The sequence below is a fragment of the Falco naumanni genome, chromosome 3 (genome assembly GCF_017639655.2).
Source record: "Falco naumanni isolate bFalNau1 chromosome 3, bFalNau1.pat, whole genome shotgun sequence".
In the NCBI taxonomy this organism is placed as follows: domain Eukaryota; kingdom Metazoa; phylum Chordata; class Aves; order Falconiformes; family Falconidae; genus Falco; species Falco naumanni.
The window spans coordinates 60,248,385-60,266,100 of record NC_054056.1 but is presented as its reverse complement, the minus strand read 5'-3'; the positions used below and the strand labels follow the sequence as shown (position 1 = coordinate 60,266,100).

Sequence of the window (17,716 nt, the reverse complement as noted above, 5' to 3'; positions counted from 1 at the left end):
CGTAAATTCACCTTCAAGATCCAGTGGAGCAGCAGATAGGATTCAGCAGCTGATGTAAAATCAAACTCACTACCGTCAGTTCTGACTTTCTGAACAAGAACATGACATATTCACAGCAAAGAAAATTTAGTTAATTGGGGAAAAAAATTAGCTACAGTAATACTGATAGTCTTCTACAACTAACAGCAACTCTGAAAGAAGCGCAGGCTGTCCTTATGCCAGAGCTGTTGGTAGACTCAGCCACAATGGTAGAAGTTGCTGACCCCAGCTGCCTGCCTTCAGCCTCTAGCTAGAGGTTAGCCCCATGAAGTTTCACACAAGTGCTTTTTAATCCGTTTCAGACAAAATGAGCTGTATTAGCTTATGCAGCTCATTTTTGATAACCTGATGCCTTTGGTTGCAATGGTGTACAGGAAGAAATGCTTAGTAGGAGACATAAACCCTCTTTAAGGTGTAGTGATGGGCAGCTGAGAACTGGCTAATGATCAATGGCTTCTACTGCTACAGCTATTTGCAGAGTACACATCTGCCTAGTAAACAAACCCTGTAAGGTTATATTTAAAAATATAAGAAGTTTTAAAAAAGTTTGTCACTCAACTGCTATCCCTGTAAAATTTTCTCACATTGTACCTGGTCATTTTTCAACATCAAATTCTGATTCACAGCCAAGCACCAGATGCTGTGATATGATCCTTCCCAGATGTAAAATCTCCAGAGATTCCATGTCTACAAAATAAAAGCTACCCAGGAATATCCAATTTCATTCAATACTAGTCTTGGAAATCTTTCTTCTGGTCATTCCAGTATAAAGTATAACCAGACAGTGCGCATGTGTAGTTTCACTAGAGAGTGAACAGCTATTTATAACTCAGGGAACACAGCAGGCCAGAAGCACTAGCACAAACAAACACATAAACAATGTCATTAACTGGGTGCTTTGGAAGAACACTTTGAGATTATCCTGTTCTTTAATGCCGCCGCAGTGCTGTGATTTCATTTTCCCAGCTTTATCTGAAAGGCACTGTAGCAAGCTCATAGCTACATGGCCAGACCTGTCCTGGCTGCCATAGCAAGGGAAGGAAAAGACAGAGGTGTTGACACAGGAATCTCTTCAGTCACAGCTTCCTCTACTTCTTACCGCCTACCAGTGAGCGAGCGCCTGCCAGAAGCCTTTTTGCATATGCATTATGCAAGATTAGCTATGGTCTCCCAGTATTCCCATGACCACTCATCTGCTTTTGAAAGCATTGAAAGAAAGCCTCTCTACAACCTTTTTTCCTACTTTGTTCTAGGACACAGCACGATAGTATGTAAGATTTAGTGGGGATTTTCCACCATCTGCAATATATGATAGCCTCTCAAGTGCAGTGCAAGAAACCAAATTAAGAAAATTGTCTCCATGTCATCAAGGGAATGGGAAAAGGGAGAGCAATTCAGACCTGTGAGTTTGATGCCTACCTAGAGTAAAGCAAAATATGTAAATATTGCTTCTTGTCACCATTTAAGGTAGAAACAATTGCAAAGTTCTGATTCCTGTAAACAGTATGGAGTTTCAATGACTCCTATGTTCTGACAGAAGTTTTGCAAGTTTAACCAGCTTCTCGCTTTGCTTTCTCTCTCCTGTGTTGATAAGTACTTCTCTCACACAGATCAGGGGAAGGCAATAATGACGCCCAAGTTTGGAGAATAAACTTCCTGGGCTCCATCACTGACCTTCTGTGAGTCCAGGATGTTTCAGATTAACAGAGGTAGAGTCTCAAGGAACTGGACATAGGGGCAGTAACACCTCCTCAGCATTTACAATTCAGTTCTTAAGCATGTAATTCGGGTACCCTGCATGAGTGCACAGCCTGGATTAGCAACTCTGGTGTTGCTCAACCACCATGTGTGCCTTTGGTTTAAGATTTCTGTGCCAGCCTGACAGGACACAGCCTCTTGTTTTTGCAAATACTGAACGAGTCAGGCGCATACCTCGGCAACAAGGACCACTGCAGGCTTCCCCCGGAGCAGGGCAAGCAGTGCCTTTCAGCCTTGGGACACGGGTTGTGCGTTTCTACCGAAGCCTGGCCTCCATCTGAAAACCCTGGGAGAGGCAGGCCTGCGCGCATTCCCGTTTTCCAAAAACTGTCCTTTGGCTTTGGACAGGTCGGCGCTGGGGGGGCTCCCGGGAGCGAGGCACTGCCTAACACTGCGTGCGAGCTTCCACCTGCACAAGCCGCACCCGGTGACACCGCCCGCAGGCCTGCCAGGGAGAGCGCCAGACCCCCTCCCCGCCCCAGGCGACAGGGGACAGCCCGCCCCCGCCAGCAGCCGCCCCGCCCGCCCCGGCCCCGCCGCGCAGGCGCGCTGAGGGGCGGAGGGCCCGGCCCCTCCCCCCGACGCCCCGTGAGCCCTGCGGCGGCCCGTCGCGGGGGCGCGGAGCGCAGCGGTGCGTGCCGGCGGGCAGGCGCGGCGACATGGCGGCGCAGAAGATTAACGAGGCGCTCGAGCACATCGCCAAAGCGGAAAAATAGTGAGCGGCGGGAGGGAGGGCGGAGCTGGCGAGCGGGTGCGGCGGCTGCTCCCCGGCCCTCCGGCCCCGTGCAGGCGTCGCGTCGCCCGAGCGGGGCTCGGCGGAGCGCGCTGCCTGCCGCCGCGGCCCCCCTCCCCCGCGGCCTCCGAGCCCGGGGGCTGCGGGCGGCCAGCTCAGCGCGGCAGCTCGGCGCTGCCCTCGGCCCTGGGCCGCGGCGGGGGGCAGCTTCTCGGGAGCTGTAGTTCTCGCAGGCGCCCGTGCGGGGAGCGGCGGCCTCGGAGGAACTACAGCTCCCGTGAGCCCCGGCGGGGCGGAGAGGCCGGGCAGCCGGGGGGGAGGTGGTGGCACCGCGGCGGGGCCGGGGGGGCACCGCAGGCGCCGGGTGGCGTGACCTCGGGGGAGGAGGGGGGGGGGGGGGGCGTGGGCGGCCGGCGCGGAGGGGGTCGGGGGACGTGGGTGCTTGGCCCCATTTCTGCCGCAGGGGTCTTCCCTGCAGGGGGCCGAGTGGGTGCTGGCGAGCGCCCTTTCGCCCGAACGGGGAAAATAAAGCGGCGCGGAATAAAAAGTCACGTCAGGGAGGCCTTGTGGCTCGGGGGCCTGAGCAGTTTCCCGAAGGGCCCCGTGGCCTTCATCGCTGTGACCCTAACCGGGGGGCAAGGGCCGTCACTCCTGCTCTTCTGCTGAAGTCAGTGGGAGGAAAGAGTTGTGAGGGTTGTGGCGAATAAAGGAGCTTAAGCTTGCCGAGGTGGCGTGTGTTTTGTTTGTTTCTGGACTATGAGAAGTGTGTGATTGTTTCTTTTTAGATGGTCTCAAAGAGCTGTGCTGGCATTTAGCTTAGAAGGGGTTAACATCTATATATGACAGTCTTGTTATGTATTGTAACACTAAATATAGCCATTTCGCTTCCAAGTCTCAACTTCACAGACTACAGGATGGATGTAATAGGTCTGACAACTCTAAAGATGCTATAATTTTTGTAAGAAAGGTGAGAGGCAATCCAGAAATCGTGGATCAAAAGTATGAACTGTGATAGAGGACAGAATTTTCAGAATAAAAAAGAATCTGTACCAGACACACAAAATTACTTGACCAAAAATGCTTTTCAGTGGATTTAATTTTAAGCTTATCCTGGAAGGCATTTGAAATAAAAGGCACCTAAATCTCAAACTGTATGCAGAGTAAAACATCGTGTGTTTCAGCTTTATGCATTTGAAACTTTGCCTGTGATAAAAATAACACAATATAAAGGCTTGCTTTAGAGTCACATACTGTGGTTTCCATCCAAGACAAACAACAAAACCAACACAGTGTCTGTATACAACTGTTTTTCCAAATTAAGCATGTATTACATCAGAAGTGTCTGCCTACAACAAATATGGAAGTGGACTCTAAATTTGTCACTCTAATACTTGTTTTAGAAGTAAGTCATAATAGTGAAGTCAACTTTGCCTGATGACTTGCCTCATTTTGCAGTGTATATGTTTCCTGATGTGTATATATATGTCTGTGTGTGCGTGCGTGGTGCCGTTGAGTGTCATGTTCCATTGTAGACATATAAATGATGCGTGAGGCTTTGTCTTTGTGTTGGTAAGTAAATTCTTTCATTTGTGTACGCAGCAAAGAGTCTTTGATAATTCTTGGCAGCAAAAAATTACTGTAGAGCACAGGAAACTTCTTGATGTGTAACAAAGTATTGTCAGGTGTTATGGTATTCAAAATCTTGAGGTATGTTGGTGTAGGTGGAAGTATTTTTCTTCTGTTGACCTCTTACTGTTGAGGAGCTGAACTTGTGAAAATTGTGGGGACAGTAGAAGCATGTCAGAGTGAGGCATGTAATATGGGATGTTGTTGCAGTGCTTTATGAAATTTTTGAAAATGCTGGCATTAATTTTTGCAGTTGTCATGCCACCGTTGTATTAGCATATAGGTAATTCCTCCTTTTCAGAGGTAGTCTAAAGTTTTGAATATATCTGAAGTTCTTTGAAGGTAAACCATAAAATCTTCACTAATTGTTAACAGGCCTTTCTTGCATTTTAGTCTGAAAACCGGATTCTTAAAGTGGAAACCAGATTATGACAGTGCAGCTACTGAATATGGGAAGGCAGGTACGTATGGCTCTCAATATGGCCATGTATTTGTGGCTTCAAAGTATTCTTTAAGCTTAATCCCTGCTAACAATTTACATATTTTCAGTACACTGCTGTGTAAGTAAAACTGTTGTGAAGACAAAGTATGATGAAACAACAGCAAAATAGTTTTAGTAGCACTGTGAAATAAATTTCAGATTGTACTTGGAGATCTGGAACAGTTGTCAAAACAATTTTTTCCCCCAGCACCTTACAACTTCTACTTCGCATGTTTCTACGTGTGAGAAAGATAAAGCTTGCTTTCTTTCACTTGTCCACCCCCAAATCCTATTACTTTACCTACAAACCCACAAATATTCCAGCTAGTTTTACCGTTTTGCTTTTTAATCACCTCATGAAATATATCCTAACAGAGACTGTCTCGGTAAGGTAGAGAGATTTTGCCAGGTTCTTTTTTAGACATAGGAAGTTCTCCTTCCTTCTTTCTTTCCACTGCAAGTGTCACACTGAATATAAAATTCTTATTAGTTGATTCCTTTTTGCTCTTAAACAATTTTCTTCTTTTTGATAATAGTAATTTAGCATGGTTTTTTGGCTTCTTGCTTTAGGCGTTCCTACTCATTCATTTAAGCCTGGATAAGAGAAATACAAACTTGGAAGAGCAACTAGAGTATTTATAAATGGAAGTTTAATTTAAATCCTACTTTAATATTCTGTCAGTCTGGCTGAGATAGAAATACATATTTGTGCCCTGAAATGGTTGTGTTGAGGAGGTTATAGGTGTGCTTTGTTGATGGTACACTTATATTCCTTCCATACTGATTTTGTATAACCTCTAATGGCTAACAATATATACATATGCATTCCTGCAGTTCTGTAATTAAAGTACAGAATGAGTGAATTCCAAAATCCAGCTAAACAAATTATGCGCAATGTGTGGTACAGTGATGATATGGAAATGTTAACAATAAATGTTTTTAATGATAATAAGTGACTAATGAAGCAAGGAGGACTGCCGTGGGATTTCTTGGAAGAGCTTGGGAAATTAGCCATTCATTTTAAAAGTCTGTTTGCATCTTTGGGTGGCTAAATTCTTGAGCAGAAGTAGTGAAAAAAGGAAAATGCCAAGCTGTTAATAAGAACTTTGTTTGATTTCTTGCAGCTGTTGCTTTTAAGAATGCCAAGCAGTTTGACCAGGCAAGGGAAGCCTGTTTACGGGAAGCTGAGGCACATGAAAACAATAAAGCGTATCTTTTCATTGGTTGCTGTTCTTTTTGCCAAGAAGCTGACTAGTTGCTATAAGAATGGGGTGATGTGCGTTGGTAGAAGATGTATTTAATGTATTTGTGCATTTTGTCAGTCAAACAAAACTCTCTTTTTAAAAGACTATTCCTGTGTGCTTTAAGCAGGAAAACTAAAGAACTCTTGGTTAAAAAAAGCTGTGTTGTTTCCAATAAGATAGAATCATAGAATGGTTTGGGTTGGAAGGGGCCTTAAAGGTCATCTAGTTCCAACCCCCTGCCGTGGGCAGGTTCACCTTCTACTATGCCAGGTTGCTCAAAGCCCCATCCGGCCTGGCCTTGAACACTTCCAGGGATGGGGCATCCACAGCTTCTCTGGGCAACCTGGCCCAGTGTCTCATCACCTTCACAGTGAAGAATGTCTTCCTAAACATCTGGAGTGGTAAGATGCTGACCCATGCCTAAGATGTCTAGGTACTACTGTATAAAAATTGTTACATTTTTTTAAATACCTACAAATGGATAGTAAACTAAATACAACTCTAACATTATTAGAGTACTCGTGGTAGTATTTAGTCACCAGGGACATATTTTAAATAAATGTACTTTTTACAACTTTACGTGCAGTTACACTTTGGTACGTAGCATTTATTCTGTCGTTAGAAGCATTTATTTTTGATACCTTGCCTGTAGATGTAGTAGATTTGATTTCCCTTTATGGATTCCTTGCTTTGAAACTAGCACTTTTGTAAGATTTTGTACACTAATAATTTTTCTGCATTATATTTTTGTGGCATTTGTCCTTGACTTTGATAATGTTACTTCTAGTCTCTTCCATGCTGCCAAGTAAGTATAGGAGCCCTGAGGAATCTGAAACAAATTTTCTAACATATGGTACAAGTGTGAGCTATCATTTTGATCTCACTGTAATAAATGGTATGTTTTAAGTGGTTTCGCTGCTTTAAAAGCCATTTAATGGAAGTGCGGGCTAGGAAAGTCTGAAAACCTGCAATGGCTATCTGAAAAGATGAGGATTTTTAGCATTCTTCGGCACCTTTTGATTTTGAATATTTTTTCTTAGATGAAATTATGGTAATTTTGGAATTCTACGCTGTTGAGCTTATAAAGACATTTTTAGTTAAAGAGAGTACTTCAAACCAAGCAGATAATGACAAATAATCCAAATATTGCCTGTGGGTGAGATCGTGAGAGTATATTTTTAGTGGGCAGTGTGGTTGAAGTACTTCATTTGTGGAAGATAATGTTACACGTGTGCCGTTTCATTAAATAAAACACTTGAAACGTCTTCAAAGCATTGAATATTAACAGTGGACTGATAGCTGATGCATGTTAACTTTTGCCATGTAACTACAGCTTGCTGAAACACACCGTATCTAACTACATTGTATTTTTTTTCTCTGCAGAGCTTATGAACAAGCTGGCATGATGCTAAAGGTATTTTCATTTGCTAGGTTTTATTAAAAAGTTGTATCTTGCAGTGAAAAATATTGTGCACTAGACCATTTTACAAATATATGTAAGCAAACGTTATATTAAAGTGGTATTTTTCTGTTGACTCATAGTCCCCACGAACACCCTAGTTAGGGAATGACATTTGTAAGTTGGGGGGGGGGGGGGGAAATGATGTTCCTTTTGTAGAAGTAAAAGTGAAGACCTTAAGTTAGAGGGTAATAAAAGAGCGGTGTTGCTTTTGCTGTAAACTACCACAAATTCATGCCTTACTTGAAAGCTTGGTACTTGGAAATTAGTTTTATGGAGTTGGTGGTCAACTTGCACTAGCTCTAGAAATTTGTAAGTAAAAATTAGAATCTTAATAGAAAAGGTATTAGTTTACTTTGATTTTTTTTTTTGTTGTACATAAGCACAGTTCCTGACAGCAATGTCCCTCTAACTGTTTCTTTGCAGGAGATGCAGAGACTCCCTGAAGCAGTTCAGCTGATTGAGAAAGCCAGTATGATGTACCTGGAGAACGGGACACCAGATACAGCAGCTATTGCACTGGAACGAGCTGGAAAGTAAGTCTGGGGGATTGGTGGCTAGAATGCATGCAGAGCATGGGTATGTCTTCAGTTGTCTTTCTTGTCTTTTTGATGCTTTTAAGTAAAAAGTATTTTCATTAGGTCTGAAGAGAAATGATTTATATTTATTACAGGTTAATAGAAAATGTGAGCCCAGAGAAGGCTGTGCAGCTCTATCAGCAAGCAGCATCAGTGTTTGAAGTAAGTGGGGTTTTTTGTGTTGGTGGTTCCCCACCCTGCTCAGCAGAGAACTTTCCAGTTCCAGAAAGCATACAGAGATGAATGGATTGGTGTTTAGGGTCAGCTATACAGTTAAAAAAAAGCCTGAGGTTAGATTCAAAATGATTTTTCCTTCCTTTCACATCAGTGGCTCAGTAATGAAGCTGAAGGCTTCTTTTGCTGTAAAGGAGATTATAAAAGTTAGGAGTCTGCTTTGCCTTTTTCTGTCTGGTACTTGATTGAATCTGAATTTTGTATGCTGTTTTCTGCCTTTTGTTGGGTAGACCAGAGGGTGGGGAACATGGCTGCTGGAGCGTTCTGGAGCCTAAAATAATTTGAAATCCTTGAAGGCACAGAAGAGAAGAGTTGCCCTGATGCTTTACCCATCCTGCAGGCAGACGATTTGCCTTTTTGCTAGTGCCTTTCGTGTACTTCTCTACTGTCGGTTGTCACATGTTTCCAGATGAGCAAATATGCATCCGTGTTACTTTGCTCTGTAGATCCATACAGGAGCTGGCTATGGGACTTGGGTGCACCAATGCTCATTGTGTTTCCCTTGAGTGTGTGAACTGCTGATACAATAATTAACAGTTATTCTAAGTTACAGGTGACATACTTAGATTAAGGTCTGGTGGTCTTAATTCTGTGCAAATGAAATATGAACGCATGAATTTTTTGTTCTCTAGAATGAAGAGCGTTTACGGCAAGCATTAGAAATGCTAGGGAAGGCGTCAAGACTTCTAGTCAGGGGACGCAGGTATAGCTTTATGCCTTTTTAAAAAAATGACTGAATCTTTAATGGTGACTTTCATGGGTGTTTTTTCTTGCTGTTGTTGGGTTTATATATACTGTTACTTAATTCTTCTTTGAGAAACACTTCAAACTAAAATTCAGTTTCTGTGGCATATGCCATGTACATCCAGGAACCACCTGTTTTGTGTTCTAGGATGGGAAAATGTGGGCTGTAAGGCTTTGTTTCCTTTGTGTTTGTTGAATAGCTAGAAAGCACATATACCAATTTTCATTATTTCTGAAACTGCTTTGGGAATTTTATTTTTTTCTTCCAGCACTAATATGTAGAAAGTACTTGAAAGTCTTACAGCTGTGGAATATAAAGCAGGTGAATTAGGTGACTAACTTGAGGCAAGAAATTTGTTTGCAGCAGCCTGATTCTGGACTTCTAAAGAAGAGTGTATCTGGGAGTCTCAGTGAGATTTTATTTTATTTGTTAATGACTAGCACCAAACTTGACCTGCAGTTCAGCTTAAACAGGCTGTTTAAACAGGTAGTTCCTTTAAGAACTCGTTTGGGTTTCTAACTCTACTTTTAAGACAATTTTTTTTCACTGCAGTATTGTAGTCAAAGGAAATTTACAACATAACTTGAAGGTCTTTCTGTGAAAACAAGTCAGCATAGGTCTGGATCATCTGAGAGACTTGGCTGCTCTGCTGCTTTATAGCTCATATATTATTGCTAATTCCTAGAAGTTTAATATGATGATTTAAAGATTATTCAAACTCTAAAGCAGTTGCTATGACTTAATATTGGTAGTTCATGGATATCAGACTTACTGATAGCTTATAGTAGCCTCACAACATACAGAAATCTGTTAGGGTCCATAACAAGTCATTAATCTTGTACAATGTCATGAAAAATGAGGTTTCTCTGAGTGGATACCAGAAATGTTCTTAGCCTGCATGTATAGAAAAGGAATTGCTGACTATATTTCTCCATCTGCTCTGTTAGTAAGATCTATTTCTAATGTTAAGTTGTGTTGCTTTTTATTCTGGTAGACTTGCCGGTTTACTAGTTAAACACTTTGTGATTAGCCACAGGTTGATTATGCTGTATTCCTGACACTGATGCTCCTAATTGGTTTTTTGGTTTTTTAGACTAGATGAGGCTGCATTGTCTCTTCAAAAGGAAAAAAGTATTTATAAGGAAATTGAAAATTACCCAACGTGCTATAAGGTAAATTCCAAGAGACAATTTCTGATGGTGCATTTCAAGTTTTTCTGGGTAACTAATGACAGCTGACACCTGACTGATAATATGTACCTCTGGATTCACTGATGTGTTTCTTGCTACGTGATGAGAATTCATGGTAGCGCATGTTTCCCCAACCTCTAACTGCTTTTTTCACTACTTTAAAGTTAAAGTTAAGATGCTGTTACCTACAGGAGTATCAAAAATAAAGGTGTTACCAAAAATAACAAACCACAAACACTGTTACTTGCTGCAATGGTTCATTACAATGTTCTAGGAGATAACATGTTTCATACCAGCTGAAGGTATGGCTTACTACTTCTTAACTATGTTGTTCTGACTCTTACGTCAGTATCTTGGAATCATTGTGGATTGTAATGACCTTTTTTACACTAAATATTAGCAGTTTAGTATTTTTAGCATATTTTGCTGTTAATTTCTATGGAATCATCAGGTTGGCCTTTTTTTTTATGTTTTTGTTTAGAAAACTATTGCTCAAGTCTTAGTTCATCTTCACAGAAATGATTATGTTGCTGCAGAAAGATGTGTGAGGGAAAGCTATAGGTGAGTCTACTTCATGTCCTGTAATTTTAAACTGAATGTTTCATTAATGTAGATTGTTCTTCTGAAAGAGCAGTAGAAACACCTTCAAGAAATTTTAAGCCTGTACAGTACATTAATAGCATTCCCTGGTATATGGCTATCAGGAATGTTTTTCACTCTTAACACATTTAGCTGTAATTAACATAGCTACTTTTCTTAATGAACCTAAAATAAAAAAAATAGTCATAAAGAAGTAGTTATGACTGACAGGTGAAATGAGATGGAGATCAGAACTTCCCATTTTTTTTCCATGTTAAAAGCTGAGCAGAATACTGTTGTGGCTGGGATTCTTGTCTTGCTTATATCCTTTTGCTTGTCCCTTTTTGTTTTTCTTTTCAAATGGAACAGAGGTGGATTAGTTATTATAGACAAATGTTTTAGGATTAAAATGGGTATTTCTGGATTTTGCTAACTGAATTCTAATTTTTTCAGAACTTGCTGTGTGTGTGTGGTGCCCTTGAAGTTGAAATTCTGACTTGTCATTTCCATATATTATTACAGTTTGAGTATGGAAATACGGAATGCAGTCTCAAAATGCGCTATAGCAGCATCCAGCATAATCCATTAAGCTGTCTAGTGTGGTGATTAGATTGAGAGAAAGATTAATCTAAATGTTTTTGTTAAAAGCTTGCTGCATGTGAATTACTACATTTCTGGTTATGTTGATCTAGGGGATCTTGCCCTCGTCATACACTGGAAGAAGAAAAGCAAGTTTTCTACTTTTTATGACTTTTTCTTTTTAAATAGTTGATTGAATTTAAAGATAATTTAGGAAACAGAAAGTAGTCCAGTTGAACACACTAAAATGAAGGAGGAATTTTTTACACATCTAGGAGAAAATTCTGGTGGCAAAATCTGGATTAGTGTTTAACCTTGGTTCCAGAGACTTTCCCAGCAACTCTGCATTTCAGCTTTCATTAGGACTTCAGTAACAAAATGCTGAAACAACATATTTTTACTCAAACTGTGTTTTTAGTGAAATGACTTGAACACATGTGTAAGTTAAATTGTACTTTATTTTTAGAAAGAATTTTCAAGATCAGTCTTTAAACATCTTGCTCACATTTTCCGAGTCCTCAATTTGTATTTTATATATAGAAACTCGTTACAAATTTTTTCTATATGTTAAGTGGAGGAACAGTTTATTGAATAGTCACAAAAAACGGGAAAATTCTAATATTCTCTTTGTCTTGACTGTGATTATCATCTTACTGTCAGAATGCAAATTAATATTGCTGAAATGTTAATTTTATGAATATGATCCATGTACCTGGAGAGGTTGAAGTGGTCATAAGCAGCTTTGTGGAATAAGCAGTCCATCGGATTCTTAAAAACTTCTTGCTCTTCTGCTATTAATCAGCAGCATTTAAAGATACAATAGCTGAGCATTAAGTAGATTGTGGAAATTCCCTAAATGAACTTTTCATTTCCTTCAGTATACCAGGGTTTAATGGAAGTGAAGACTGTGCAGCACTAGAGCAACTTTTAGAAGGGTATGACCAGCAAGATCAGGATCAAGTTTCTGAAGTCTGTAATTTGCCACTCTTCAAATACATGGACAATGATGTAAGTAGGCAGTTCCTGTGGATTTTTTTTATAATCCCTTTGCTTGTTCAGGTTGAGATTTTTTTGTTTTTCCTAGTAGAGGAAAATGAGAAGAGCAGAGTCCATGTATTGTGACTTGCTGTCATCCTGCTGTGTGCCTGTGAACTTTACATTTTCTTCTACTTTGCTGCCTGCCAATGTAAATTCCCCCAGCATTGTTCCTTTGAGATGGTGGGAAGGCTTAGGTGAAAGAGCAGTTTGTTGTGGATTTGCTGAGTTTGACGAGTTGACTAAAATTTGGTTCCCTTCTGCTTAGTTCTTTAGGAACCAGAACAATTTGCTGCTTATGCTTTATCTCAGAAATGCCATATAGCTGGCATGCATACATAAACATTACAGAATATGATGCCTACAGGATGGCTCTTGAATGTTTTTTTCAGCACTTATTCCTTAGGAAGGCAAGAAATAGTGAAATTTTTGGGGTTTTTTTATTTTAGTTTTAAGAAAGTAGTTGTGCGATACCTCCCCCCCCCTTTTTTTTTTTTTTTTTAACTCTGCTTCTAAATTGTGGGAAGTATAAGGATAGGAAAAGTGTGGAGTAATGGAGACATCCAGCCATGCCAAACTTTGTAAAAGTGTTGATTAATTTTACTTTGTTACTATGTTGAATAGTAAAAATTAAGGGACTAGTCTTACTGAAAAAGTTGTGAGACTTTTTTACATGAACTATTGCTAGATAATGTATGCAGAGCTGCATACTGATTTTTTTTTTATGTAAAGCTTGAAACACAGAAGCTGTAGGATGTGGCCAAATTATTCTATAATAAGCAATATCAATACAGATCTCGCATCCCACTCTGAGTGTTTGAGGTAGGAAAAATAAACCAATGTGAGGTTTATTCTAAGCTGGAAAAATACACTCTGAAAGCAGCATCAGTCTGTTTTCTGTACTGTACTAAATGTTACTTGCTTGTTTGTTGTGAGTGTCAGTCAGTTGTGTGCAGTGCAATTCAACAAGATCTTCTGTGATAATACAGAAATTAAACTTGCCTTGTTATTGTCAGTATGCCAAGCTTGGTCTTACCTTGGTGGTCCCAGGAGGTGGAATCAAGAAGAAATCGCCAAATGCTGCACAAGACAAAGCAAGAGGACCAGCTGCAGTGGGCTCTCATGCTGATGAGGAAGAGGATGAATATTCTGGTGGACTATGCTAGCTACAGACATAGGTTGTCTTAAATATCTGATTTATTTGTGATGTTGAGCATATCCAAAGGTATCAGATATACCAGAGCTTCATTGCAATTATGATATGGGAATGCTGATATTAACTTGGCAGCTTCTGGGTACAATACAGGAGAAGAATCATCGCTGTACTTACCAACTTGGAACATCTTTAGACTTCATTTCTTACCTGGTAGGAGCTCCCTCAGGGCCCTGCCTTTAGGTGACAGGAAGAATTTGAGAGAAATTTTTACTAAAAGCACAGTTTTAAAGAAACCAGAAGCACTGGAGTAAGGAGAGTTGTACAAAATTTTAAATGCTGGATTTCAGCAGCTGACACTTTTTGGTCCCGGTAATACACTTACATTTGTGATTGTTTTCTTAGTCAAATACACAAGCATTCATCTGGCTATTTATCTTCTGTTTAACACTGTAAGGCAGACTGTGCCAGGCATGATTTTTCACTCGTATAAGCACTAGGGGGAGCATTCAGTTTATTTTCAGCATGTTTTTACTCCACTATGGAATTTTATTTTGATACCGTATTCTTTGCAAGCAGTATCCATGTGGGTGTGGAAAATACTAAGTCAAATAGTTTGCAGCTGGTTTGTAAGCTTAAAAGTACACACACATCTTTCATCTTAAGAACTTTTTTGACCTGAACTCTTTGGAAGTAAATACATGCATGGTGTTTGTAAAGTACACCTTGGGAATGGAAGGCGTGGACAACCTTTCTTAGCAGTGTTCCTGAAGTGCATGCCATAACCAAAAAAGAAACCGAAGGCAGCAGATAATGTGCATTGAATATAAAGCTTTGAAGACAGTGTTTAGCAGAAACTTAGGTGGAATGTTTCAATGATATTGAGTTCATGAGTGTTTTAGATGTTTATATACTAATCAATAGTCTTCATAGAAATTTCATTCTCTCATATGTTCAAAGCATAGAACAGCTATCTCTTACAGATGGCATTTTTCAAACCAGCTCAGAATCCAAAGTATCCAAATTTTACTGGATCTTCTCTATTTTTGTTTGATTTCAAGGCATCATGTACTTTGCAAGCCTCTGTAGCATCTTAAATTTGTTTGACCATTTTATGCTTAAAAATTGACAGCTCTAGAAGTTGTACCTGTAGTGTGTTTCTTCAGAAGAACCTAATCGAGATCTGTGCTAGGGTGAGAGCACTTGGAATCCAGCAGGGATTTGTGTGCGATACGTGCACCCAAAGTTCAGTAAGCAGTAGACCAAAAGCAGAGTGTTAAGCGTTGGTACAGTTTCTGCCATATTAAGGAATCTGATGTCTTCAAAAATATCAAGCATATGTCTGACATCTGTGTGATGTCTGACGTCAGTGTGTCAGACATGATTGTGATGAAGGTAAAGTTTTAGAGGGCTAATAGTTGCTTTCCTTGGGGTGGATTGCACTCAGTAACTTTGTGATGAGTGCACAAACTACAGCATAATTTGTAGGCAGGGCTGCTGTAAAAGTCACATTATTCAATATAATGGGTGTTAACAAATCAGTTTTGTCTCTTTGTATTATGTAATAATAACCTTGGATTTTTATTTGAGACTACACCTGTAGTTCTTTACTGTCTGACAGGTAATTTCCCTTTGTTATTAGTCACGTGTATAGAAGTTTTTGCTCTTCTATAAATAGTCTAAATGAAATTTTAAGAAGCAATTTGCTTTTCTCTGAGAATATTTACAGGTATACATGAAAGATGGTTTTGAAGACTTTCCTGTAACTTCTGTTCTCACCATTGGAGCAACTCAGTCTGGTTATTCAGCTTGTGCCTTCAGGATTTGTTCATGAAGGCGACCATGCACTTTTTATGGGGAGTCTTTATCACAAGCAGAAAAAAACCACACGTGTAGGAGCACTGGGAACACCAAGTAATTTTCTTCAAGCATTTCCCACTGCTTCCAATTCTGAATTTAGTTGAATGGTCTCCGGGAGTCTGCTTTTTTGTATATGTGAGCAATTACATATATCTGAGAAAATGACATACATAAGAAGAAAAATGGGGAACCTTGTGTGCTTCTGTGAAAGAACTTGCAGACTTTATTTAAACTGTGCTTGTAACACTAACAGGCCCTTAAAGGAAAAATTTAAATTTATGCATTAGATTCTTAAAGCATACTTCTCATATTGCCAAAAAAAATCAAATAGATGTGAAGACGCTCTTCCCCGCTCCCACCAGCTTTTTTCTTTTTACCCTGTGCCAAGTGTGGAAAATCTGGAAAAAAAAGTAACTTGTACTAAACATGTTAAGCTGCCGTTGAACTGAAGGGGGCTTCTCTGAATCGTAGGAGTAGAATCTTAATCTTTGATTGCAATGTTGCTGCAAACACCAAATCTGCAGAAATGGAAGTGTCTGAAAATAAGATGGTCTATTTTATATAACTTATTCTTCTATTTTAGGCAATGAAAGTGTGATAGGAATGTTAACTGCCTTTTAGTAAATGTTTAACTATAGAAGTTGTCTGTATATTATGTGTTAGTGTTTGTTTCTATCTTTCAAAGCAATTTGCACACTTATGTAAATACCATGTAAGTGATACAACATAGAAAAGGTACCATTTACAGCAAGAAATTTTCCAAAACCAGTGTTGACTGCAAGAAAAAATAAAATTAAATTGTGCATGAAGGCTGAGTGATGGCCAACACAATGTATATGTAAAATGAGAAGATTTCTAAATTATCTGTAACTTAATACTCAGTATGCCCAAGTGCAGTGTGAAACCTGTGCTTTATTTGTTGTTTTTCCAAATCTGTGGTGTATTAGAGTACAAAACGTGTTTGTAATAGCTCTAAAGATGCTGCCTCTTGAGAAGAGGCTATGTGTTTCATGAACATGAAAAATAAAACTTGGAACTAAGGCTTTTGTGCTAGCTTTCCCTGTTGTTGATCAGGTCCTGCTGAGCACCACCAGTTGAAAATGAAGATTGTTTTTTAATCTTGAGCAGATTTTGTGTGTGACTGTCTGCAGAGCTTGTCACCAAGCGTTGTGAGTATATTATGTGATGAAGGACTAAGTCTTGGGAACCTGCTGGCTCGGGTTTGAGTGTTGAAAGTCAGCGAGGTCCAATCTGTGTGGCTTATTCACTAGATATTTACTTACAGGCCATTTCATTTATCCTGTGGCTTTTGTTTTTCTAACTGGCCTTTTGATACCTTTCTGGTAGCTTTCATGATTTGAGATGCTGACACCTCTTAGGCAGTTCTGTCCACTCAGAATAAAAGATAATGTATGTGCTTTGCCTCTCTGCTGATTGTAACATCTTGGTGGTTCATTGTTACCACTTCCCAAAGACATGTATTCAGAGAACAAAATTATATTGGGCAACTGTCAGACCTGAATTTATAGTCTTTAGCAGTGTGAAATAGAGAGAAATAATTGATTCTCCAGTTCTTGGTCTTCCTTAATCTTGGCTAGTTATGCAAAGCATAAAATATTTTTTTTAAAAAAAACCCATAACTGTGTTTATAATGATGGTGGAGGACATACAGATTCTTAGATCTGCTGTGGAAATAAAGCATTTGTTTCCATAGTTGGGCTGGTTAAGTGTGTAGCAAACTCTTGAAGTCTTCTGGAAGAATACACGTGTATGCTCCAAGGTTTTCCTGAATGCGGTGAAATCTAGAAAGGACTGAGAAGGTTAATGGGAGCAGCCAGGACATAAGAAAGGTTCTTGCACCAAGCTGTGCTCTTAGTGTCCATACTGACTGTCACAGATGCATCCTGTTTGCCTCAGGGTGCCGCTGGAGGCTAAAAGAGGAGCCCAGAGCAAAATGGCTGAGGGGCAGTTGAACGTGGAGGATGCCTTAGCTGTTAGAACTTCAAAATTCATTCCTAGAAAGGATCAGTTTAGAAATGGAGTTTGCTCTCCAGCAAGAACATGTATAAGTGACTAAATTGCTATATAGGTTGTAGGTTTTTGCTGATTTAAAACCAAGACCTGGGGGCAGAACAAAGAGGAAAGGTTAGTTTGGGTTTGTAAGGAGTTGTTTTTCACCTGTGTCTTCCCACTTATATGCTGAAGTGTCGCTGGTGTATGTTTAAGCATTTCTATAGATTAACATAGGGTTTTCTCCCCAAGTTTAATTTGTAATTCTCTTACAGGTTTTTGGGGGAGTTCTTCTGAAGTGAGGGTGTTACTTGTATTTGAACAAAAACTGACTCCGTTAAGTACATAATATAAGTAAGTTTGTGCTGAATTTGTAGAGAAATGGTGAGGAAGGTGTGGGCATTTTAAGTACT

The 17,716-nt window shown here is 39.9% G+C and overlaps 1 protein-coding gene across 1 annotated transcript; it reads left to right on the top strand.

The window, feature by feature from the left end:
- The first annotated feature begins 2,357 nt into the window (after positions 1–2,357).
- On the top strand, positions 2,358–16,334 carry NAPG (NSF attachment protein gamma). Its single transcript, XM_040586847.1, has 12 exons — positions 2,358–2,512; positions 4,550–4,617; positions 5,762–5,846; positions 6,669–6,686; positions 7,265–7,295; positions 7,767–7,876; positions 8,014–8,080; positions 8,785–8,855; positions 9,991–10,069; positions 10,569–10,648; positions 12,124–12,253; positions 13,297–16,334. The coding sequence occupies exons 1-12, from the start codon at positions 2,457–2,459 to the stop codon at positions 13,444–13,446; spliced, it is 945 nt and encodes a 314-aa protein (XP_040442781.1). The 5' UTR covers positions 2,358–2,456; the 3' UTR covers positions 13,447–16,334.
- Positions 16,335–17,716: the final 1,382 nt, after the last annotated feature.